General features: G+C 41.3%; 1 protein-coding gene across 11 annotated transcripts in view; it reads right to left on the bottom strand.

Annotated features, from left to right (window-relative positions):
* The window catches only part of DACH1 (dachshund family transcription factor 1), a 561137-nt gene extending 543316 nt beyond the window's left edge, over nt 1-17821 (bottom strand). For 3 of the 11 annotated variants that reach the window (XM_077297257.1, XM_077297259.1, XM_077297261.1), the window contains exon 1: nt 16620-17821. In XM_077297257.1, the coding sequence (XP_077153372.1) occupies nt 16620-17335 (716 nt within the window). In that variant the 5' untranslated portion in view covers nt 17336-17821. The remainder of the gene's footprint in view (nt 1-16619) is intronic. The other 8 variants (XM_077297260.1, XM_077297262.1, XM_077297264.1 and 5 more) reach the window with 4 other exon arrangements.
* Between the last annotated feature and the right edge of the window lie 9603 nt (nt 17822-27424).

The following is a 27424-nucleotide window of genomic DNA, read 5'->3' as shown; positions in this document are numbered from 1 at the left end:
ATCCGACAGCCAAACCGGCAGTGGGCATTTGGTCAGTGTCAGTCACTTTTAAGGCACGATGTGATGGCGCTGCAATTTTTTCTGATTTTAGAAAATTGACATAAAAAATGCAGTTTTTGCAAAAAAGTAGAAATTGTATTTCTATTTTGGAAATCTGCATCAAAATCCCGCAGGGAAATCCCATTGTATGAACATAACTTAGAGGTGTACATCAGGAAAATGTCCAGCCAATCTACCTTTCTTGAAAAATATAATGCTACGAGTTAGGCCAGTCTCACACGTCCAGATAATTCCGGTACCGGAAAAATCGGTACCGGAATTATCCGTGTCCGTGTGTCCGTGAGCTCACGTGGCACATCAGTGTGGCACACGTGCGGCAGCCGTGTGCCGCCCGTGTGCCGACTGAGTACCACACGGACCATGCAGGAGACAGCGCTACAGTAAGCGGAGTCCCCCCTGCATGTGGTGCTGAAGCCGGAAAAGGAATGAATGGCGGCTTCAGCACCACACGCTGGGGACAGCGCTTAACTCTAGCATCCGTGTGTGGTACGTGTTTACACGGACCCATTGACTTTAATGGGTCCGTGTGATCCGTGCGCTCCCACGAACACTGACATGTCTCCGTGTTTTTCAAACGGACACACGGTCCGTGAAAACACGCTGACATGTGCAGAGGGTCCGTGAAAACACGCTGACATGTGCAGAGACACATTTATTTTAATGTGTCTACGTGAGTCAGTGTCTCCGGTACGTGAGAAAACTGTCACCACACGTACCGGAGCCACTGACGTGTGAAACAGGCCTTAGAGGTACTAGATTCTGTGATGTGACGCTAATCGAAGGATATATTCTGACATTAGGAAATGAGTTTTGCCCCAATACTTGGCTATTAGCATTTGCTTATCTCCCAAGGATGTCAAACTCAAATACACAGATGATCAAAATTAAAAGCTTGGACAAAGTCATGGGCCAACCTTGATATTTATTTTAAAAAGTCTACAATTCAGGAAGTGTTTCCTTATCATCAAATATAACGATGAACTTTTTCATATGGAAACAAACTTGGGCTATGTTCACACATTGCGTTTTTGCAGCATTTTACAATAGTAGCAAAGTGTATGAGATTTCAGAAATCTCATGCACACACGTTGGTTTTATTTTCCTGATTTGTAAAACTGTTGCGTTTTTTAAATCTGCAGCATGTCACTTCTTTCAGCGTTTTTGCATGTTTTTTCACCCATCTATATATATAATTGTCTAAGGGTTTTTCTGTCTGTCTGCCTCTCTGTCTGTCCTGGAAATCCCGCGTCTCTGATTGGTCGAGGCCGCCAGACCTCGACCAATCAGCGACGGGCACAGCATGGCGACGATGATGTCATAATGGAAATCCCGCGTCTCTGATTGGTCGAGGCCCCCAGGCCTCGACCAATCAGCGACGGGCACAGTATCGACGTAGATGTCATAATGGTTGCCATGGCGACGATGATGTAATAAAGGTTGCCTCGACCAATCAGCGACGGGCACAGTCTGCCGCGAATTCTGGAATCATCATTGTCCATATACTACGGGGACATGCATATTCTAGAATACCCGATGCGTTAGAATCGGGCCACAATCTAGTAGGAAATAATTTGGTAGCTGTAAAAATGCACCAAAACACAGCAAAAAATGCAGGTATCAGTTTTTGCTGTGTTTTTGGTGAAGAAACTTAAGGAAGTTAAATCATGTTTTTTGGGGGCCACTAATCTTTATCAACATGCACAAGAGACAACAAAAACAAATAAAAACACAGCAAAAATCCCAGAGAAAAATGCAGCAAAACTTGCTTTTTGTAAGCAGCTTCTTTACTGCCAAGAGAGGTTTTGCCAGAAGAAAAAAATGCAGCAAATATGTGAACATACCCTTAAAGGGTTGTCCCATAAACAAAGTACATTTTAATTAATAGAATAAAATATTGTTCTAATGTAATTTGTTATGTAAGAACAGATAAAAGCATTTGGTCTAATTTAAATATGTAATAACAAAGGATAAAACCCTTGAATAATATAGATAATAAATTATGATGCCAACAAAAGTGTCCCCAAACACATTAAGACATACCCACAGTAAATTCCTCCACAATACACCCCACACACAGTATGATAACCCTACTGTACCCCCCTCCCTCAATCACCTGACAAAGAACGGTGACCCCATCACAGTATGATTCTCCAACTGTAATCCCCACAGTCCTCTATACAGTATAATGGCCCCACATAGTCTTCCATACAGTATAATGGCCTCACATAGTGCTCCATACAGTATAATGGCCCCACATAATGCTCCATAAAGTATAATGGCCCCACAGTCCTCCATACAGTATAGTGGTCCCACATAGTCCTCCCAAACAGTATAATGGCCTCACATAGTGCTCCATACAGTATAATGGCCACACAGTCTTCCATACAGTATAATGGCCCCACATAGTTCTCCATACAGCATAATTGCCCCACATAGTCCTTCATACAGTATAATGCCTCACATAGTGCCCCATACAGTATAATGGCCCCACATAATGCTACATACAGTATAGTGGCCACACATAGTCCTCCATACAGTATAATGGCTCCACATAGTCCTCCATACAGTATAATGGCCCCACATAGTGCTCCATGCAGTATGATGGCCTCGTATAGTGCTCCATACAGTATAATAGCCTCACATAGTGCTCCACAGTATAATGTGCTCCATATCATAAAATAGGACCCATATTAAAAAAATTAGTTACCTCGGACTGTGTCCCCCGCTGCTCCAGTATCTTCATTGTGTTTTCAGATACTCTGCATATCTCGGTACAGCGTTCTTGTTGCAATGACATCATTGCACCCGCTGCGCTAAGACTTTAGATGCAGAGGGGGAATGATGGGAGAGGTAGTGTCAGCTGACGCACTCTCCTCCATCATAGATTTTAAATGTATCAGCATCTAGGGTCCCCTTCCCGGTATCGCATGGCAAATATACGAGATTTGGCAGGTGGGCCAGGTTAGACATACAGATGTGCTCAAAAGTTTACATACTCCAGCAGAATTTTTGGTTTCTTATCCTTTTTTCAGAGAATATGAATGATAACCCCAAAACTTTTTCTCCACTCATGGTTAGTGGTTGGGTGAAGCCATTTATTGTCAAACTACTGTGTTTTCTCTTTTTAAATCTAAATGACAACCCAAAAAATCCAAATGACCCTGATCAAAAGTTTACATACCCCATTTCTTAATACCGTGTACTGCCCCTTTTAAAATCATTGACAGCTTGAAGTCTTTTGTGGTAGTTGTGGATGAGGTTTTTATATTTTCTCAGATGGTAAAGCTGCCCACTCTTCTTGGCAAAAAGCCTCCAGTTCGGGTAAATTTCTGAGCTGTTTAGCATGAACTGCATGCTTGAGATCTCCCCACAGTGGCTGAATGATATTGAGGTCAGGAGACTAAGATGGCCACTCTAGAACCTTCACTTTGCTCTGCTGTAGCCAATGACAGGTCTACTTGGCCTTGTGTTTTGGATCATTGTCATGTTGGAACGTCCAAGTACGTCCCATGCGCAGCTTCCGGGCTGATGAGGGCAAATTTGCCTCCAGTTTTTGCTGATTATGTGCTGCATTCATCTTTCCCTCAACTATAACCAATACAATGTGGCATTTGTGCAGTAATTGCTTTCTTCTGGCGTCTTGACCATGCAGCCCATTTTTATTCAAGTGCCTCCTTATTGTGCATCTTGAAACAGCCACACCGCTAGTTTTCAGAGAGTCCAGTATTTCAGCTGATGTTTTTTGTGGGTTTTTCTTTGCATCCCGAACAATTTTCCTGGCAGTTGTGGATGAAATTTTTGTTGGTATACCTGACTGTGGTTTTGATTTTACACAGCCTCTGATTTTCCATTTGTTAATCACAGTTTGAACACTGCTGACTGGCATTATCAATTCCTTGGATATCTTCTTGTATCCCTTTCATGTTTTATGCAGTTCAACTACTTTTTCCCATAGATCAATTGACAATTCTTTTGCTTTCTCCATGACTTACAATCCAGAAACATCAGTGGCTGGATGAAAGATGCAAGAGTCTGTCTGGATCCCAGAAACTCACTTAGCTTTTATGCACACACTGATTACAAGCAAACAGGTCACAGGTGAGGATATTACCTTTAGTAGCCAGTCAAACCCATTTGTGTCAACTTCTGTGCATGTTATCAGGCCAAAATCACCAGGGTATGTAAACTTTTGATCAGGGTTATTTGGATGATTTGGGTTGTTATTATGATTTAAAAAGAGAAAACACAGTAGTTTGACAATAAATGGCTTAACCCAACCACTAACCATGAGTGGAGAAAAAGTTTTGGTGTTATCATTCATATTCTCTGAAAAAAGGCCAAGAAAGCAAAAATTCTGCCGGGATACGTAAACGATATGCTCTAAATCAACATAGGTTGGATTTCATGGACTGTGTGTCATCTTGCAGCCTTAAAGGTGAAACTATGACACATGATGCCAGTCTGACAGTCATCAATACATTTTAATTAATGAAATCTATTTCATTACTTTCTTATTTTATTACTTTCTGTCATTCCCTTTAGACATGTGGATGTGGATCCTATTATTTTTACAGAAGACTATGCACTTACCATAGCAATAGTTTGTGTAACACAAGGTGAATACAGGTGTAGATTGAAAGTCTAGGGACCAAATGCAAAATCTGTAACAAGTCCCCCAGCTGATAAGCACCATTTATAATAATAGTGTACTCTCATGTCAGATAACAGAAACTGAGGGCAATTTCTCCCCATTACATACTCTAACCTTTTTGTGCAATGTGGTAGTCAGTGTGCAGGGGAAATGGAGCAATACTTCTATTTCCTCCCTGTCTCTGCCAGGGTTGAGACTCTTACACCAGACTCTCTCATGCTACTATAAAGCACCAAGCAGGTAAAAACATTAAGGTTAGTGTAGCAACTATGTTTTTACAACTTAATACATCACAAAAAATTTTGATTTTATCTGTAAGTTTGCATAACTACAAGCGGAGAAGAAATGTAACTGTGTATAATATCCAAGTGTAACATCCAAAGCACAGTTGGGATAAGTGTCAGTTTACAGAATTGTGTCGAGGGTGACCATACAATATCAGATACTTAAGGGGTCAGTCACTATAATGGCTGCTGAAAGCTGAGGTGGCTTACAATTGTAAAACATAGCTAGAAGGTCGTTAAAAAAATCTATCAGCAAGTGTTTGCAATGTAATCTGACAGCAGGATGATGTAAGGACTTAGACCCTGATTCCAGCAATGTGTCACTTACAGGACTGCTTGGTGCAGTTTTGATTCAATCCCTGTTTTCTCTGTTGTAGATGTAGCAGTAGTCAGCATGCTGAGCTGTGTATAATTCCACCCACACAGCGTATTGGCAAGCTCTCCTCTACACTATAAACTGTCAGCAAACTGCTAAGCAGTGGTGGGGGCGGGATTACACAGATTAGCCTGACTGACCTGCACTTGAGCTGTAGTCCTCTAGTGATAATCTCCTGCTGATAAAACATTGTTTGAATTGAAGCTACAACACATAGTCTAATAAGGGACACATCCTTGGAATCAGACTCTCTTGCTCTATATTATGCTGCTCGCAGGTTAAATAGCAAAAACCTTTTGACAGATCTCCTTTAACAGCAGGGAAAGATGGCAATTGAAGTGACCCTAGTTTAATACATCCTACATATATAAAGAGGGCTCGTTGGTCGCAATACAAAATCTCCAACATGGTTCCTAACTATCAGGGGTCTTCAATAGTATTGATCTACCTATATGGGCCAATTGCACCTTTCTGGCTCCCGTAATCTCCAGGGACAAGGAGGTAAGGCAACCCCTGCACACCCTATAGTTACGTCCCTGCTTATGCAAATATATTAAGAGGTGAATCCACAAACCTGTTACTACATTTGAATTATACTAGTTAGTCATGGGGGTGTAAATAATATTTCCTCATGACAATCTTAAATAAAAGTTGTAGACACTGATCTATTAATGTGGTACAATCCGCAGAAGTTAAAGGGATCAAGCTATGCACTGAAATGCAGTTGTGCTGTAATACCCAACACAACCTATAAACAAGTGTGGTGCTGGAAAAAAACATAAAATAAGGAATTGTGATAGATAGATAGATAGATAGATAGATAGATAGATAGATAGATAGATAGATAGATAGATAGATCATGATAGATAGATCATGATAGATAGATAGATAGATAGATAGATAGATAGATAGATAGATAGATAGATAGATAGATAAATAGATCATGACAGATAGATTGATAGATAGATGATAGATAGATAGATAGATAGATAGATAGATAGATAGATAGATAGATAGATAGATCATGATAGATAGATCATGATAGATAGATCATGATAGATAGATAGATAGATAGATAGATAGATAGATAGATAGATAGATAGATAGATAGATAGATCATGACAGATAGATTGATAGATAGATGATAGATAGATAGATAGATAGATAGATAGATAGATAGATAGATAGATACATAATAGATAGATAGATCGATCATGATAAATAGATTGATAGATAGATGATAGATAGATAGATAGATAGATAGATAGATAGATAGATAGATAGATAGATCATGATAGATAGATAGATCGATCATGATAGATAGATTGATAGATAGATAATAGATAGATGATAGATAGATAGATAGATAGATAATAGATAGATAGATCGATCATGATAGATAGATTGATAGATAGATGATAGATAGATAGATAGATAGATAGATAGATAGATAGATAGATAATAGATAGATAGATTGATCATGATAGATAGATAGATAGATAGATAGATAGATAGATAGATAGATTGATAGATGATAGATAGATAGATAGATAATAGATAGATGATAGATATATCTATAGATAGATAGATTGATTAGATAGATAATAAATATAATGATGAAAATGATACCAGCTGACTTAAAAATATTTATTTGATGTTTGATTATATTTAATAGTCATTAATGGACCAATAATTAACACCTATTTATGTCTACTGAATTAAAAGGCAGCTCTACTTAACAAGATGGCAAACTCGCAAAGGTTAATTTTGTGTTTAGCCACCGTTTATATTCGTAGATGTAGAAGTGGCTTTCTGAAGCTTATTACATTTTTATTTTATATGACCAATCATTTTTAGGCTTTAGAATTATGACTGCCTTTCTCTATTTCTCTTTTGGCATCAGATGTACATATCATTCACACACCTACAGGTACGTAATAATATATAATATGTAACAAGGTGTATAAAGTAATGAGTGCTATAATTTTTTGTCTGAAAAAATCAACAAATGTATATTATATCAATTTAGCATAGTTAATATAATTGTGTCCTCATATTCGGACAGAACTGGATGCCTTGTAATTAACAACCGACACAGGCTTTAATAATATGAGTATAGTGAAAAGTTTATCTTTTTTTATTAGCTCAGTTATCTATACGTGTGAAATGTTCCCTTCACAAGCAGACTTTCTGTGTAGAGTCGTCCACAATGACAATTGCCGCCATTGATGGTGCTGTCTGTGCTATGACAGTTAGACAAAAGCTGAAATGTATTAAACATAGCAATCCATCATCTTGCAGATGGAAAGCAGAAGCCAGCGGAGTTCATGTACACTGCCTCCTGCTAACAATGGCTGGGATAGTAACAGCTCCTATGTGCTCCTAGCATTGTCCCCAAACGTCAGTGGACAAATAAAGCCGCACACCGCAAAGTTAGCAAAACGAGATCCTAAAGTTGCTACAAGGCAATAATCAATTTACAGAGCGATTTCTCCAATCAGACGAAGGGGAAAGAAATGGTGAAACATGGCAAAGACCTAAAGAAATGACTTGTCACTTGTAAATATGACTTACAAACAAGTGTCACAATAAATGGGTGCAAGGCTAAGCAAGACTGCGGATAATATATAAAACTATGAGCCAAAACCGATGCATTTATTGAAAAGTAAAAAAGGCACTTTTCTTAGGATTTCAGCCTTGTCATTTCCAATTTTCTGCTCTTTGGACATGCTTGTATTCAAATTCTGGAACATCTATTCAGCATATCAATCCTAATTAGACAATCTGTGTCTGGAAAGGATGAGAACTGGGTTATTTGCATAATTTAATCATAAATACTCAGTGATACATATTTCCAAATGCATTTGTACAATTATCTTTTCATCCTTAGGGCAATGGTATTAATATGATTAGGCAATATTTCTGGAAAAAAAAACAGGCAAGTATGCACTCTTTTTAACTGCAGCTTAAGGCGATATGAAAAATTAATTAATTTCTGAGGAAAATCAATTTCTCTACGTGACCACATTAGACATTACTAAACGAAGGCTCAAAGTCCTTTCTCCAGATGAACATTTCCATTTTGTCTTGCAAACACTGATTGTTGAGTGAACATCCCAATAATTATGTTGTTAGGAGAGCTAAAACGATTTTTTTTTTCCTTCGAATATATATCAATTATTAATTCATTTTTCGACTACATATGCGGCCATGTAATGCTAGAACGCATTAGACCAAAAAGAAACTTTGCTTGACCAGTCACTTAAGAACAAAGCGATGGCGCTAAATCTATTTGCGAGGATGTTTTATTAATGAATATCCTATTTAACGAAGAGGAGCTGTTCCTTTGGACGTAAAATGCTTTTTATCTGGAATCCGATCATTTACATTTGCACTTATACTATGCGCTACATAAACAGGCTTATGTGATATGTTTCTCCCAAGTAACAGCATTCGTGATACAGATAATATTACAATAAAGGACCCAGGTGGTTAATCCCATTGTAGGAAAAGTCACTGGCTTGCATGTTAATTACTAGAGAAAATCTGGGATTTCAAATGTATCTTCCTCTTTTTTTTTTTGCCTCCGAGTGAACAAATATATAAATTACTACATGCAAATTTTCAGTATTCATTTAATTTGCATGAAGGTACTTGAACAAATTTTTGAATCTAAGGAGCTCATTTTTCATGCATTTTGTCTTTCATCATAATCTAACATCTGTCATTTCTTTTTGAAGTTATTATCGGGCCTATTCCCATTTGGACATGGTTGCTGGGTGACCGGTATCTTAGCACCCACTTTGACAGGAACAGATGTGAAAATGATCAAGAGATTTCCCAAGGGTCCCTCAAATCACAAACAACTTGTATGAAAAACAAACAGCATCCTTGTCATGCACCCACCAAAGACCTTTCTATACCAGACCAGACTCCTTTATGCCTTTTCAATCAGGCTATTCACCATTCTTCCCTGTGTCTACCCCTCCCTCACCTTAGACACATCAAGAAAAAAAAAAAAAACCCGTAAAGGAATGCCAATAATTTAGAGCAATGTCCTACACAATGTCTACAAACATCTCCAGCACTGCAGAGCTGCAGACATTAGTGCCGTGTTTTACTAGATGTAAACTACTGGGATTTACTAACTGCTTCAACTTGTAGCAGTTTCATCTTTAAAAGTATAGCAAATGTGATAAATATCAGGCCCAAAGATGATTATTATACTCCGTACACACAAATATGGAGCAAAAAATAACCGTACGCAACATATAATACTTACACCACACTATTGTAAAGAATCAATCAATTAACAAAAAGTTTATTTTGCTCCGTAAAAAAGGAAATACATTACACAAACCAACGTTTTCTGAAATCACTTCTGACAATAATATTATTTTTTTTATAATTGCTTCCAAATTTACAGCAGTTCTGTGCCAATTTGCACCTGCACCGCGCTGGCACCAGACATGTGGGCACTCATTTTCAAGGTGATAGATGTGAGAATTAGGTGCAATTTGTACAATTGACAAATTTTAGCTGGAAAGAAAATGAGTTCCATTCTCATGCTTTTCATTACAGAAAAAGTCTAATAGTGCAGCTTATTTTAAGTACTGGAGTCATATATCTTTGTACATAGATGGATGGATGGATGGATAGATAGATAGATAGATAGATAGATAGATAGATAGATAGATAGATAGATAGATAGATAGATAGAAGATAATAGGAGATAGATAGGAGATAGAATGATAGACAGATAGATAGCTATGAGATAGATAATAGATAGATATGCGATAGATAGATAGATAGATAGATAGATAGATAGATAGATAGATAGATATGAGACAGATAGATAGATAGATATGAGATAGAATGATAGATAGATAGATAGATAGATAGATAGATAGATAGATAGATAGATAGATAGATAGATAGATAGAAGATAATAGGAGATAGATAGGAGATAGAATGATAGACAGATAGATAGCTATGAGATAGATAATAGATAGATATGCGATAGATAGATAGATAGATAGATAGATAGATAGATAGATAGATAGATAGATATGAGACAGAATGATAGATAGATAGATAGATAGATAGATAGATAGATAGATATGAGATAGAATGATAGATAATAGACAGACAGATAGATAGATAGACAGACAGATACCGTAGATACATTATACATATATATAAGAATATATATGGTGTAACACTCTTGTACATGTGCTATATGAGCACAAATTATATATATATATATATATATATATATAGATAGATAGATAGATAGATAGACAGATATCTATATAGATATATATCTATATCTTCATTGTAAAGTGTTGTGGCATATATTGGCACTATAGAAAGTATATATATATATATATATATATATATATATATATATATATATATATATATATATATATATATATATATACAGCTGTAAATAAGTATATATATATATGAATCTGTACAGTATATGCTTTTGTGTATGATTTACGACTGAAAGTCTACAAGGATTACCTGTAACGTTTAATCAAACGCTTTAAAATAATTTAGGGACGACCTGTACGACTCCAATAATGGGGCTTGGGCTGAAATCTGCTGACTCTTTTCCCATGGGATAGCTTGAATAAATGTAATTCTATGGTTTCATAAAAGCAGGTCAAGTTTCTCTCCCCTGGGGTCTTCTGGAAGGTTTGAAACATGGCTGAACCACTACTAAAAATTCACACCCATGTGCACTACAAGAAGTGGGTGGTTTGGAGAAAATAGTTTTATAGATGGTTGATATTACCAGTTATAAGCAGTGATGTTTTGAAAAAAAAAAAGAATATAGACACACACTTTTAGACAGCACTCTGGAACAAACCGATCCCCTTTACCATACAGTATGCACAAACTAATATTCTTCTGCAAAGTGCACACATGGCAGAGTAGAGCTGATAAAGCTGTGATAACTTGCTGGATAGTTAACTCACTATTTTTACAACCGCTCTATGTAGACCAACAAATACATAACTCACACCTCACACTTGTGCCAAATGACTCTCAGCTTTGCTATATATGTATATACTATATATATATTATACATATATCCCCAGTGCCCACTGCATCTATCCAATGCATCAGGCTAATGTTTTGCTGGGATGTCTCTATATTCAGCTGTCCCAATCCCGTATAATATGTATCCAGTAGTCATTTACCACTGTAGTAATATTATATATAATCGAAGGCAGAGTAAGTGGAGACTTATGGTTCCCGCTTCTTGTGGTCTTGGCCACATTATCTCCCAGTGTATGACAAGTAGGTTTATAGATTGCAGGCTGCCTGCTAGAACAGATTACATGCTCCATCTAATCTTCTGGAGAGTCCAGGACGTGCTACTATCGTTGGTGTCATACAATATAAGGTGATACTATTGTAATGAATCTCCACAAACAATATTTCCAAAGGTTTTATGATTGTACATGTATTATAAATGCAGCAGAGCTGATATTGCTTTTCAATTTTTCACTTGTCCCTACAAAGTTAAGATCATGTAATATGTTCAGACATCTACAAATTCCGTGATACTAAGGTGAGCGGTGCCCAATGATAAACTCAGCCCTGCTACATCTGACAAAAATAGTTTGGACTTACGAGTTTTATGTGTTTATTACATGTATGATATTACCCAGGACCAGCAAATCCCATAGCCAGTATACAGAGATATAAAAATATAAAGAAGTTGTCAGTATTTAATGATGAATGACTAAAACTTTTTATGTGTAGAAATGACAAACAAGTAGATATCAGCATAGATGAAAATCCAAATCTGCGAAGAGGCACAGTTACATTTCTTCCTAAATGTATTATTATATTATTTATCCACTGTATCAGAAACTTTTCATTTCCTTTTCGCCCATTCTATATAATAATAATAATAATGTTTTACGTTATAAAGGTTCCTACATATTTGAAATCATGTTTATAGATCTAAACTTATTGATTGGTGTCGCTTCCGGCAGCCTTTTCCATAGAATTTTGCCAAATCAGTCAATTTGTGTCTTTAGGATATAATTGTGTCCCTTATTCTCACTGCTTAATCTTGATCATTTCATTCTCCTGACCCAGCATTTAAATTGTGAATTACACACTTGTATTGACTGAATTTTACTTTAATTGTACAATGATTATTTTCTATCAATATTTAATCCTGAATAACAGCAATTGTCACCAGCAGAGCCCCAAGTTTCCCTGTCACCTTCCATAAACATTTGCTGTTCCATTTTTTATTTAAGAAACAGATGTGGTTTTCAAGTGGGCAGAGGGACATTGTGTGTTTTTCTGTGACAGTACAAGTGACTTCTTGTTTGACCTTGGGCAAGCTGCATTTAATTGTGCCTCTGGCCATCCAACTGTAATTGAGTAGTAACGGAATGGCTATAAGTGTAAATTGCTTGGAGGGCCTTTGGAAAGCTAATCTATAGATACTAAATTTTGATTATGACAGGTGATATGGATTTTTCTAAGATATACTTTTCCAAATAAGATAGATCAACAAAATGTGACTTCTGGCTTTAATAAAATGTATCTTAGACTTCTCGTAACCCTTTCAGTGACTGTGGCAATTACTGGCTTGCTAAGGTTATGTAATATCTTGCAGGTTTCTCAGTAGGCTGTAGTATATAATGTCCCTTAAACGTGGAATTTCTATCCAGAGATTTAATTTAATGATGGAAACTAAAGCAAATGTATCATGTTATCAGACCCAACATTTTATTATACTACATATTAATGATTCAGGACATACATTCATATCTTTACGCTGTGAGACATCCTTAGATGCTAATTTATGGCAAATAGATGTAGCAGCCTTATTGAAAAAAAAATGAATTATATATAAAAAAAAAAGTATAAATAATATTTTATTTTAACAAAAAATACTAAAAGAATACAGAACTATATATAGTTGTTTAATTTTAGGAGCAAGTAATAGATGATAGAAGTGTATACATTGCATGTACAGCGCTATGGAATATGTCAGCTCTACGGAAGTAATTTGAAATAAAGATAAATAATTATATTTTGTGCTAGAAGTAAATCCCAGAAAATAAAATGACTACATAGTTCAGACATATATATATGGTATACTTATAATGAACGCTTCTTAGATACAGACACAAGCTTCACTATATTGAAGGCAATGAAGGTCCACACTGTGGACTTCTCAGAAACTCATCAGTCGAATGTCAAAGTTTGGCATCTGAGTAACAGATCTAACATGTACTAGGGATAACGACACAATTAATCTAAAAGTCAAATACGGATCCTTAGATGAAGAGTTATCCAGTATTAGAATGTATTAAATACTATTCCAAAAATGTAAATTGAGAAGGTTATCTATCTTAGATGTAGCAGCAGCTCTTCCTTATAAATGTAAATGTGTGAAAAATGTAAAGGCAAATTCACACATAAACAAAAAAATATAAAAAAAAAACATTTTACGACAAGCACGTATTACTAATAATATACTAAAAATGTCAATGTATATGTATCCTTACTTACTGTAAATCAATCCACAGATCTATAATTAATTATAAGATGACAGTTAATATTGAGTATTAAGTTGAATAAAAAAACTGCAAATAAATGAAATAATTACTGTAGATACAACAACTGAGAAAAAAATCTAGAAAGAAAATATTGCAAGGAATTAGAATTTTAACATGGAGATAAAATAGATGTGCTCTAATTTTCCTAAGTTGTATCACTTTTTCCTTGTCAAATTCTAATAATTCTGAAATAATTGAGATACACTTTGTTGGAAATATATCTATTTTTTATGCCCTGGCATTACAAACCTCACAACACAAATTAAATTCCTCTGGCATTAGCGAGCAGCTAAATCATTAATTATTAGTTGTAAATGGATGACAACACTACAAAGGAACAACAGTGAGTTAGCCCCTGAAACTGAGGTTAAGCTGGAAATTACGAAACCTACAAACAAATCTTTAATTATAAGAGAACCTTTATATGAAAGAAATGGAGGATCTATAACTTAAATAAACTTTTTGGAGGTGCAGTCCTGAGAGCTGATCAGTGGTAAGTCTATGTCCTGGGCTGCCAGCATTGGTGAATGTGCTGTTTTCACTAGCAGTCGTGTATGGCTCAATGTCCTTGATGTAACATATACCACAAAATAACAAATAAATGAGCAGAGGTGAAAGGTCAGAACCACAAGCAAAGCTATGATAAACACATCAACTAATTAACTGCAAATGCAATGTGTTTGTACAAAAGCATTCCTAAATGGAGCATGAAGTAGGGGGATGTCTGTTAGTGTACTCTATAAAATATATATGGATGGGTAAGTATATTTCTATATATATTTACATATAAAATAATCATAAATATTATTGATATAAATGAATAGTGATTATTCATATAAATTGCTAAAACAGCAGTATATTTACTATTTGATATTTGAGTTGCGAAAAATAACCTTATCAAGATACATAGGGAGATTTAATGGTTCCAGTTTTGCAGGCATGCTTAGCATTCTTTAATTTGAGTTTCATTAAAAAATATAAAATGTATTTAATTGGAAACACAATGTTATGAAAGAAAATAACATGGATATAGATGTGACAATGATTGTGTGTCCCTATATAAAATTATTAAAAATAATAAAATTAACTCAAATGTACATATATATATATATATATATATATATATATATATATATATATACATTGTATTTATATAATGTGTTTTACCAGTTATTTCAACATTAGTCTTCCTCCTCTTGTCTGTATTTGAGTCACTCATCTATGGCTGATCTGCCAATTTGCTTATTAGAAAGTTGCTCTGACCTTTTCATACACTTAAATTTCATGTGTACTGTAATCTTGCTGGATTATAAAACCTTCTAAGGGTCACTGAATTTATGGTTTGTATCCAGTACTTTGACTATCAGTGAAATCTTCCCCCCATGGGAAAAGACAGCTCTCTGGTGTCCCAGTAGGTCACTTGCTCTTTTCTTCATCTCCAAACATCTAAATCCCCTGAGAATTCCATGAAGTGTCACATGTTGATCCCGCAACCAATGATCACACCTAGACCAAGCTGTGGATGCCACAAATGAACCTTCCCCTGGAGTATAGTTTATTATGTTTGTTTACAGGAATAATCTTCTGGTTGCCTGTCTAATGTTTCAAGATGACTTTTAGCAGTGATTTTTAATCAGCTTCCCCCCAGACACCTCTTCCAATTCCCCTGCTCCCTTTAACAATTTGCTCTAATGCTTTCTGCTTGTTCCTCAACACTAAACTTTCTGAATGTTTCCAGAGGGGAAGTAGCAGCTTTATCACCAGCTACCCATGCAGCTTACCTATATTAATAAATGGTATTATACATGGCGGCAGCAGCTCAGAGCCTGGAGGCCCTAAAAATAGATCCCTGCACATCCCATAATCACTTTAGCATTGATGTTAGTACAATAATACAAATTAGGATATGATGAACCATACTATTAGCGCGTCTGGGTAGCTACTGTAATAATTGCCCTATTAAAGAGTTAACCATCTCATGGAAATACTTAAGAACTTTCCTTTTGGTATTTTCTGCATGAAAACTGGCCACAGAAATAGAATAGTAGTGATAACATACTGATCAGGTGCTGATCAGTGATCAATAATCATAAATGTGTGTCACACGGAATTGCCAACCTGAATAGTGCGAAATGACAATGACAGCGAGAAATCTAAGCAGAACCAAGAAACATAAAGAGATCGCCTGGCTCATTTTATAATAAAAGAAGGCAATTGGCTTATTTAAGATTTCCAAAGCCACAAATATATATATATATATATATATATATATATATATATATATATATATATATATATATATATATATATATATATTCTATGGACTGATACTTTTATAACTTTCAATCCTTATGACAATACCTGCATTGTTGATGGTTAATCAATGGAAGGGTTAAGAGGCGACACCAGGCAGATACTGGGATGCACTGGCAGGTTGTCAGAGTGCACATCCAGACATGATCTTTTCCCATGTGTTTCACATGGTTTCCAGGACATATATAACGCAATGATGGAACATGAGTGAGACTTTGTGTACCACCTAGCTCCAGGATGGACATCCTATCTCCTGGTGAGATGCCAGCCTGGCCCATGGTGGGGCATACCCAGCAACTTCCACATAAACTAAGTAGTCAGAGTGTACTCACCTAGCGTTTGTGCAGTCGTTGTAGAGGGTCTCAAAATCCTTCCTGGAAATGAGTTTGCAGCGGTTGACCCCTGGTTGAATGGCCCCCAATCCTCTCAAGATCCGGACCTGCTCCACGTTACACACCACTGGGGTGATCTCCAGCCTCTTGAGCTTGGTGTAGACGGTATGAAGCCCCCCCACCAGATGCTTCAAGAAGAGGTCAAAAGCCTGGGGCAAGCAGATGAGCTCACAACCCTCCACTGTGAAGGAGGCCACCTTGGCCCCTCTGAGGTCCACCATCCTGCACTCATTGTTCTGAGGGATGTTTTCCACTGGAGAGGGAGTGGAGTAGACCGGCTTGCCGGGCAGGTTGGTGCTGGGGGCACTGCTGCTGCTGGTGGAGGTGGAGGAGGTGGTGCTGGTGGAGGTGCTGGGGATGGCAGCGCTGTGGTGGTGGCTGCTGTTGGTGGCCAGGCTGGGGCTACCACTGCTCCCACCACCTCCTGCTGCTGCTGCTGCTGTCCCTGGGCTGCTGTTAATGCTGATACTGGTGGCAGCAGGGCTGCTGATGCTGGAGGTCACCGTGGTGGCTGCTATGGGCTCCGGTCTGTACAGACTTGGTCCGGACGAAGAAGGAGTTGGAGAAGCTGAAGATGAGGAGGACGCGGACGTGGAGATCACTGGCTGAGGGGTCACCAGTTGGGTCGGTGGGATGAGAGCAGCCGGCACGGCCATGGTCACATAGGAGTCCTCCCAGAGTAACACTGCTGACAAGAAGCTGCGCTGTGGGGAGGGGAAAGTTCCACGGGGAACTCACATATAATGCACGAGTGACAAAGAGTCCAGGGGGGAGGATTAACCCCTGAGCCCCCACAAGTGCACAGCCCCGGCAGCAGCAGCAGCAGGCACTTGCGCTCAGGCTGGTTGTTTGTCTCTTGTCTTCCCCGAGTCTCAGCAGAAAGTTGAGAGATGAAGGTGAAGAGGAGGAGGAGGCTGGCAGGACCCGGGCGCTCGCTGGCAGCACATTGATCAAAGATTGAGCACGAATGACAGAAGGAAAATGAGGCTGAAAAGTGCTGCCTGTTCTGTGCACGGGTTGTTGTTGTCACACGGTGCAGGGGAGGAGCTCAGCCAACTTGTGCTCTGCTCCCAAGCTGCAGCCCTGGAGGATGGAGGCACAGGGCTTCCTGGTGTCACTCTGCCAGGGGCAGCTTCCCTGCCAGTCACAGCACTCGGGAACTTCTCTGCCAGCCCTGCACTCCTGGAGCTTCCCTGCCAGCCTGCACTTATAGAGCTTCTCTCCCAGCCCTGCACTCATAGAACCTCTCTGCCAGCCTGCACTCATACAGCTTCCCTGCCAGCCCTGCACTGATAGAGCTTCTCTCCCAGCCCTGCACTCATAGAACTTCTCTGCCAGCTCTGCACTCATAGAACATCTCTGCCAGCCCTGCACTTATAGAACTTCTCTGCCAGCCTGCACTCATAGAACTTCTCTGCCAGCTCTGCACTCATGTAACTTCTCTGCCAGCCTGCACTCATAGAACTTCTCTGCCAGCCTGCACTCATAGAACTTCTCTGCCAGCCTGCACTCATAGAACTTCTCTGCCAGCCTGCACTCATAGAACTTCTCTGCCAGCCTGCACTCATAGAACTTCTCTGCCAGCCTGCACTCATAGAACTTCTCTGCCAGCCTGCACTTATACAACCTCTCTGCCAGCCCTGCACTTATAGAACTTTTCTGCCAGCCTGCACTCATACAGCTTCCCTGCCAGCCCTGCACTGATAGAGCTTCTCTCCCAGCCCTGCACTCATAGAACTTCTCTGCCAGCCTGCACTCATAGAACTTCTCTGCCAGCCTGCACTCATAGAACTTCTCTGCCAGCCTGCACTCATAGAACTTCTCTGCCAGCCTGCACTTATACAACCTCTCTGCCAGCCCTGCACTTATAGAACTTTTCTGCCAGCCTGCACTCATACAGCTTCCCTGCCAGCCCTGCACTGATAGAGCTTCTCTCCCAGCCCTGCACTCATAGAACATCTCTGCCAGCCCTGCACTTATAGAACTTCTCTGCCAGCCTGCACTCATAGAACTTCTCTGCCAGCCTGCACTCATAGAACTTCTCTGCCAGCCTGCACTCATAGAACTTCTCTGCCAGCCTGCACTCATAGAACTTCTCTGCCAGCCTGCACTCATAGAACTTCTCTGCCAGCCTGCACTCATAGAACTTCTCTGCCAGCCTGCACTCATAGAACTTCTCTGCCAGCCTGCACTTATACAACCTCTCTGCCAGCCCTGCACTTATAGAACTTTTCTGCCAGCCTGCACTCATACAGCTTCCCTGCCAGCCCTGCACTGATAGAGCTTCTCTCCCAGCCCTGCACTCATAGAACATCTCTGCCAGCCCTGCACTTATAGAACTTCTCTGCCAGCCTGCACTCATAGAACTTCTCTGCCAGCCTGCACTCATAGAACTTCTCTGCCAGCCTGCACTCATAGAACTTCTCTGCCAGCCTGCACTCATAGAACTTCTCTGCCAGCCTGCACTCATAGAACTTCTCTGCCAGCCTGCACTCATAGAACTTCTCTGCCAGCCTGCACTCATAGAACTTCTCTGCCAGCCTGCACTTATACAACCTCTCTGCCAGCCCTGCACTTATAGAACTTTTCTGCCAGCCTGCACTCATACAGCTTCCCTGCCAGCCCTGCACTGATAGAGCTTCTCTCCCAGCCCTGCACTCATAGAACATCTCTGCCAGCCCTGCACTTATAGAACTTCTCTGCCAGCCTGCACTCATAGAACTTCTCTGCCAGCCTGCACTCATAGAACTTCTCTGCCAGCCTGCACTCATAGAACTTCTCTGCCAGCCTGCACTCATAGAACTTCTCTGCCAGCCTGCACTCATAGAACTTCTCTGCCAGCCTGCACTCATAGAACTTCTCTGCCAGCCTGCACTCATAGAACTTCTCTGCCAGCCCTGCACTCATACAGCTTCTCTGCCAGCCCTGCACTCATAGAACTTCTCTGCCAGACTGCACTCATAGAACTTCTCCGCCAGCTCTGCACTCATAGAACTTCTCTGCCAGCCTGCACTCATAGAACTTCTCTGCCAGCCCTGCACTCATAGAACTTCTCTGCCAGCCCTACACTCACTCATAGAACTTCTATGCCAGCCTGCACTCATAGAACTTCTCTGCCAGCCCTGCACTAATAGAACTTCTCTGCCAGCCCTACACTCACTCATAGAACTTCTATGCCAGCCCTACACTCATAGAACTTCACTGTCAGCCTGCACTCATAGAGCTTTACTGCCAGCCGGCTCTCATAGAATGTCTCTGCCAGCCTGCACTCATAGAACTTCTCTGTCTGCCCTGCACTCATAGAACTTCACTGCCAGCCTGCACTCATAGAGCTTTACTGCCAGCCTGCTCTCATAGAACATCTCTGCCAGCCTGCACTCATAGAACCTCTCTGCCAGCCCTACACTTATAGAACTTCACTGCCAGCCTGCACTCATACAACTTCTCTGCTAGCCCTACTCGCACTCATAGAACTTCTCTGCCAGCCCTGCACTCATAGAACTTCTCTGCCAGCCCTGCACTCATAGAACTTCTCTGCCAGCTCTGCACTCATAGAACTTCACTGCCAGCCTGCACTCATAGAGCTTTACTGCCAGCCTGCACTCATAGAACCTCTCTGCTAGCCCTACACTTATAGAACTTCACTGACAGCCTGCACTCATAGAACTTCTCTGCCAGCCTGCACTCATAGAACTTCTCTGCCAGCCTGCACTCATAGAACTTCTCTGCCAGCCCTACACTCATAGAACTTCTCTGCCAGCCCTACACTCATAGAACATCTCTGCCAGCCCTACACTCATACAGCTTCCCTGCCAGTCACAGCACTCCTGGAAGTCTCTGCCTGCCCTGCTCTCATGTAACTTCTCTGCCAGCTCTGTACTGATGTAACTTCACTGCCAGTCACAGCACTAGAGGAACTTTTCTGCCAGCCTTACACACATGTAACTTCTCTGCTAGCCTGCACTCATACAGCTTCACTGCCAGCCCTGCACCCATGTAACTTCCCTGTCAGCCCTGCATTTATATAACTTTTCTGCCAGCCCTGCACCCATGTAACTTCTCTGCTAGCCCGGCATTCATAGAACTTTTCTGCCAACTCTGAACTCAAGTAACTTTTCTGCCAGCTCTGCACTTATAGAACTTCACTGCCAGTCACAGCACTCATTGAACTTCTCTGCCAGCCCTGCTGAAATAGAACTTCTCTGCCAGCCCTTCACTCATAGAACTTCTCTGCCAGCCCTGCACTCCTAGAACTTCTTTTTTGGTAGGGCTCTACTCTACTCTAGTCTACTAAACATTTCTTAAAATATCCTATACTATTTTTAGGCATTTTTGTATTTATTTTTCCTTACGGAAATGAGTCACATTCATTTTTTAAAATGGCCATTAATAACTCATACAAGGGACAAATACCATCACACCATGACCAGACCACATATTACCACCACATAGTGATCGAATAATACCACATAAAAGGGACAAATACCGTCACACATGACTAGACCACATATTACCACCATATAATGACCAAATAATACCACATACAAGGAACAAATACCGTCACACCGTGACCAGACCACATATTACCACCACAGTGACCAATAATACCACATACAAGGCACAAATACCACCACAACGTGACCTGACCACATATTACCACCACATAATGACCGAATAATACCACTTACAAGGAACAAATACCACACTGTGACCAGACCACATATTACCACCGTATAGTGAGTGGATAATACCACATGCAAGGCACAAATACTGCTACACCATGACCAGATCACATATTAAAATCACAGTGACTGAATAATACATTACAAACAGAAGCTCTAAATATAGCGTCAATGTACAGGTAATACAGTGATCACCAGTGACATTATACACCAGAGCTCTGTATATAGTGTATGGTGCACAGCTAATACAGGGATCACCAGTGATATTATACATAGGAGCTCTGTATATAATTTCAGTGTATAGGTAATACTGTGATCACCAGTGATATTATACAAAGGAGCTCTATATATATAGTGTAAGTGTACAGGTAATACCATGATCACCGGTGACATTATACACCGGAGCTCTGTATATAGTGTCAGTTTACAGGTAATACAGTGATAACCAGTGACATTATACACTAAAGCACTGTATATAGTGTATAGTGCACAGGTAATACAGGATCACCAGTGATATTATAAACAGGACCTCTGAATATAGCGTCAGTGTACAGGTAATACCGTGATCACCAATGACATACATAGGAGCTCTGTATATAGTGTCATCATACAGATATTTGAGTGATCACCTGTGACATTATACACAGGAGCTCTGTATATAGTATACAGATAATTGAATGATCACCATTGACATTATATACAGGAGCTCTGTTCATAGTATACAGTTTATAGTGTAAGTGTACATTGACTTACCAGTGACAGCTCTAATTGAAGTCCGTCATCCTTCTTTTCTTCATCCAGCACAGACTGCCATAACTTCTTCCATCCAGTACTCGTCTGCATAAACTAACACATAGTTTCCTAGAGCCCTGCTTCCAGAGCATATACCCAACTTTTTCCCTTTCTTCTATACTACACAGCAGAATACAGATGTGCACCCACCATTGATACATAATTACCGTAGTTATTATGCAACCCACCATTCCAAATATAAATTATAATCCACCACTGTATCCCCACCAACCATAAATAGCCACTTTCCTCACCTAATAAATATATAAATTATTTAGCACCTGAACTCTTTCCCCCAATTCAATACCAGTCACTGCATCCTCAACGCCCACCCCACTCTGTACTTACCGCTCACCTGATTCATTATATTTACATGTCCCTTCCACCATAATTCATTGTCATGTCTTCTCTTTCTCCCACCCTCACACTCTATTCATAATCAGCTTCTCTCCTCCACATTCAATACATGATTTAATTCCCCCCACCCCCAATTCATCATCATTTGTTGTCCCTCATCTCCCAGACTCAATACATCATTATTTACTCCCCCACTATCAAAATTCATCATTATTTTCACTCCCCCCAGTCCCCAAGTCATGATTTGCTCTCCCTATCCCCCTCCCTCAATTCATCATTTTCTGTCCCCAGTCCCCCACTCTCAAATCATCATTTGCAGTCCCTCACCCTCAAATCATCATTTGCTGTCCCCGTCCTCATCCTCAAATTATTATTTGAAGTCCCTCACCCTCAAATCATCATTTGCAGTCCCCCTTCAATCACCATTAGCTCATTAGCTGTCTCCCATTCCCAACCCTCAATTCATCATTTGCAGTCACCTACCCTCAATTCATAATTTGCAGTCAACTACCCTCAATTCATCATTTGCAGGAACGATCGGTCAAGCCGATATTCCAGTGTACGGGGGTGTGAAAAAAGATAGTTTTCCTTTGTTTATATGCCTTATGCAGAAAGAGACGCTCATGTACTAATCATGCTACATTGGCCTTTCCATTGCGGTGATGGCTGCCCTGTTTCCCCCTATTCACTTCATCATTTGCAGTCCCCCTCCCTCATCATTTGTAGTCCTCATCCTTTGCAGTCCCCCTTCCCCACTAAATCCTTTGCAGTCCCCCTCCCCCATTTCATAATTTGCAGTCCCCCTCCCCCTCACTTCATCATTTGGAGTGCCTCTCCCCAAACTCACTTCATCATTTGTATTCTCCATCCCCGATCACTTCTTCATTTGTTGTCCACCTCCCCCCACTTCATCATTTGCATTCCCACTCCCCCCACTTCATCATTTGCAGTCCCCCACTCACTGCTTCATTTGCAGTCCCCATCCCCTGCTCACTTCATAATTTGCAGACCTCCTCCCTCTCACTTCATCATTTGTACTCCCCCACTCACTTCATCCTGTGCAGTCCCCCTCCCCTACTCACTTCATCATTTGCATTCTCCCTCCTACTTTATCATTTGCAGTTCATCTCCCCCGCTTCATCATTTGCAGTCCCCCTCCCCTTCTTCATCATTTGTGGTCCCCCCACTCACATGTGCAGTCCCCAGCCCCCAATCACTTTATCATTTGCAGTCTCCCTCCCACTTAATAATTTGCAGTCCCCCCCAACTTCATTTGCAGTTCACCTCCCCTCTCTTCATCATTTGCAGACCCCCCACTTCATCATTTGCAGTCCCCCTCTTCCCCAATTCATCATTTGCCATCTACGTACCCCTACTAACTTCATCATTTGCAGTCCTCCCCCGACTTCATCATTAGCAGTCATCTCCCCACTTCATTATTTGCAGTTCCCCTCAACTTCATTGTTTGCAGTGCCCCTCCTCCACTTCATAATTTGCAGTCCCCCTCACTTCATCATTTTCAGTGTCCCTCCCTGCTCACTTAATCATTTACAGTCCCTATCCCCCATTCACGTCATCATTTGCAGTCCCCCTCCCTCTCACTTCATTTGCAGTCTCCATACTCCCACTTACTTCATCATTTGCCATCCCCCTCCCCTCACTTTATCATTGGCAGTCCTCTCACCCCACTTCATCATTTGTTGTCCCCTGTTCCCTCCCTCACTTCATCACTTGCAATCCCCCTCTCCTCACTTCATTTGCAGTCCCTCTCACCCCACTTCATCATTTGTAGTTCCCCCACTCTCTTCATTTGCAGTCCCCCCACTCACTTCATCATTTGCAGTCCCCATCTCCCATTCACTTATTTGCAGTCCCCCACCCCCCACACACTTCATCATTTCCAGTCACCCTCCCTCCCACTTCATCATTTGCAGTCCTCCTCCCCTCCACTCACCATCATTTCCAATCCCCCTGCCTCCCACTTCATCTTTTGCAGTCCCCATCCCCCGTTCACTTCATCATTTGCACTCCCCCTCCCTCCCACTTTATCATTTGCAGCCCCGCTCCCCCCTAACGTCATCATTTCCAGTCCCCCTCATTCCCACTTCATCATTTGCAGTCCCTCTCCCCCACTCACTTCATCATTTGCAATCACCCTCCCTCTTACTTTATCATTTGCCATCCCCTTCCCCCACACACTTCATCATTTATGGTCCCTTCCCCGCACTTAATTTCCAGTCCCCCGTCCCCTCCCTCACTACATCATTTGCAGTCCCCCCTCCATCACTTGCAGTCTCTCTCCACCTACCCACTCACCCATTTAATTCATTTTATAAAGAAAAGAAAAAAAAGATGTTTTTCATACTTACCTCACTTCATTTGCAGTCCCTCTCACCCATTCACGTCATCATTTGCAGTCCCCCTCCCTCTCACTTCATTTGCAGTCTCCATACTCCCACTCACTTCATCATTTGCCATCCCCCTCCCCTCACTTTATCATTGGCAGTCCTCTCACCCCACTTCATCATTTGTTGTCCCCTGTTCCCTCCCTCACTTCATCACTTGCAATCCCCCTCTCCTCACTTCATTTGCAGTCCCTCTCACCCCACTTCATCATTTGTAGTTCCCCCACTCTCTTCATTTGCAGTCCCCCCACTCACTTCATCATTTGCAGTCCCCATCTCCCATTCACTTATTTGCAGTCCCCCACCCCCCACACACTTCATCATTTCCAGTCACCCTCCCTCCCACTTCATCATTTGCAGTCCTTCTCCCCTCCACTCACCATCATTTCCAATCCCCCTGCCTCCCACTTCATCTTTTGCAGTCCCCATCCCCCATTCACTTCATCATTTGCACTCCCCCTCCCTCCCACTTTATCATTTGCAGCCCCGCTCCCCCCTAACGTCATCATTTCCAGTCCCCCTCCCTCTTCATCATTTTCAGTCTCCCTACCCCCACTCACTTCATCATTTGTAGTCCCCCTCCCCTCACTTCATCATTTGCAGTCCTCTCACCCCATTTCATAATTTGCAGTCCCCTGTCCCCTCCCTCACTTCATCATTTTCAATCCCCCTCACCCCACTTCATCATTTGCAGTCCTCCTCACCCCACTTCATCATTTGTAGTCCCCTCATTCACTTCATTTTTGCATTCCCCATCTCCCGCTCACTTCATCATTTCCAGTCCCCTTCCCTCCCACTTCATCATTTGCAGTCCCCCTCCCCCCATTCACTTCATCATTTCCAGTCTCCCTCATTCCCACTTCATCATTTGCAGTCCCTCTCCCCCACTCACTTCATCATTTGCAATCACCCTCCCTCTTACTTTATCATTTGCCATCCCCTTCCCCCACACACTTCATCATTTATGGTCCCTTCCCCGCACTTAATTTCCAGTCCCCCGTCCCCTCCCTCACTACATCATTTGCAGTCCCCCCTCCATCACTTGCAGTCTCTCTCCACCTACCCACTCACCCATTTAATTCATTTTATAAAGAAAAGAAAAAAAAATGTTTTTCATACTTACCTCACTGACGATCCCCTGCAGGCGCAGCTCAGATTCGGGGGTCCTCTTACAAGACGGCGCACATGCGAAGACATTATCACGTATGTGTCGTCACCTGACCAGAAGTTCAGAGAAGGCGGAGGGAGCTGGTGCTGTGCAGCTTCGGGGAAACTCCAAGTGCCAAGGTGTGTGCCGAGCCGAGCACACTACTTTATTGCACGATGGGGCCCGGTGAGCAGAAGCACAAGAGGAAGGGCCCATGCCCCCATCTGTACTGCTGCTCACCGTGGCCCATAAAGCAGTAAGGGCAGTAATGCCCTGATGGCGGCCCTGCTGCCAGCCCTGCACTCATGTAACTGCTCTGCCAGCCCTTCACTCATGTAACTTCTCTACCAGCCCGACACTCATAGGACTTCTCTGCCAGCCCTGCTCTCATAGAACTTCTCTGCCACCCCGGAACTCATGTAACTTCTCTGCTAGTCCTGCACTCCTAGAACTTATTTGCCAGCCCTGCACTCATATAACTTCTCTGCCAGCCCTGCTCACATACAACTTATCTGCCAGCCCGGCTCTCATAGACATTATCTGCCAGCCCTGCACTCATGTAACTTCTCTGCCAACCCTGCACTCATAGAATTTCTCTGCCAACCCTGCACTCATCGAACTTCTCTGCCAGCCTGCACTCATACAGCTTCACTGCCAACCCTGCACTCATGAAGCTTCCCTGCCAGTCATAACACTCGTGGAACATCTCTGCCAGCCCTGCATTCATGTAACTTCTCTGCCAGCCCTCCGCTCGTACAACTTCTCTGCCAGCCCTGCACTCATGTAACTTCTTTGCCAGCCCTGCACTCATGTAGCTTCTCTGCTAGCCTTCATGCATAGAATTTCTCTGCCAGCCTGCACTCATACAGGTTCACTGCCAGCCCTGCATTCATAGAACTTCTCTGTCAACCCTGCACTCATACGGCTTTATTGCCAGCATTGCATTCATTTAACTTCTCTGCCAGTCATTACAAGAGGGGGCTGGTTGTGGGGACATTACTAGACATGCAGGTTATGCGGACATTGCAAGAGGGGCTTGGCATGGGGACAATACAAGAGCGGCTGGCTACTTGGACATTACAAGAGGGGGCTGGCTATGGGGACATTACAAGAGGGGGCTGTCTATGAGAACATTACAAGTGGGGCCGTCTGTGGGGACAATACAAGAGGAGCTGGATATGAAGACATTATTAGATGGGCTGGCTATTTGGATATTACAAGATGGGACTTGCTATTGGGATATTACAACAGAGGACTGCCTATGGTGACATTACAAGAGGGGGATGGCTATGGGGATATTACAGTAGGGGCTAGCTATGGGGAAGCTACAAGAAGGACTGGATGTGGGGACATAACAAGAGA

Source organism: Ranitomeya variabilis, chromosome 3 (assembly GCF_051348905.1).
Source record: "Ranitomeya variabilis isolate aRanVar5 chromosome 3, aRanVar5.hap1, whole genome shotgun sequence".
Classification (NCBI taxonomy): Eukaryota; Metazoa; Chordata; class Amphibia; order Anura; family Dendrobatidae; genus Ranitomeya; species Ranitomeya variabilis.
Note: the sequence above shows the minus strand (reverse complement) of the source record. Positions and strands in the feature narration are given on the sequence as shown.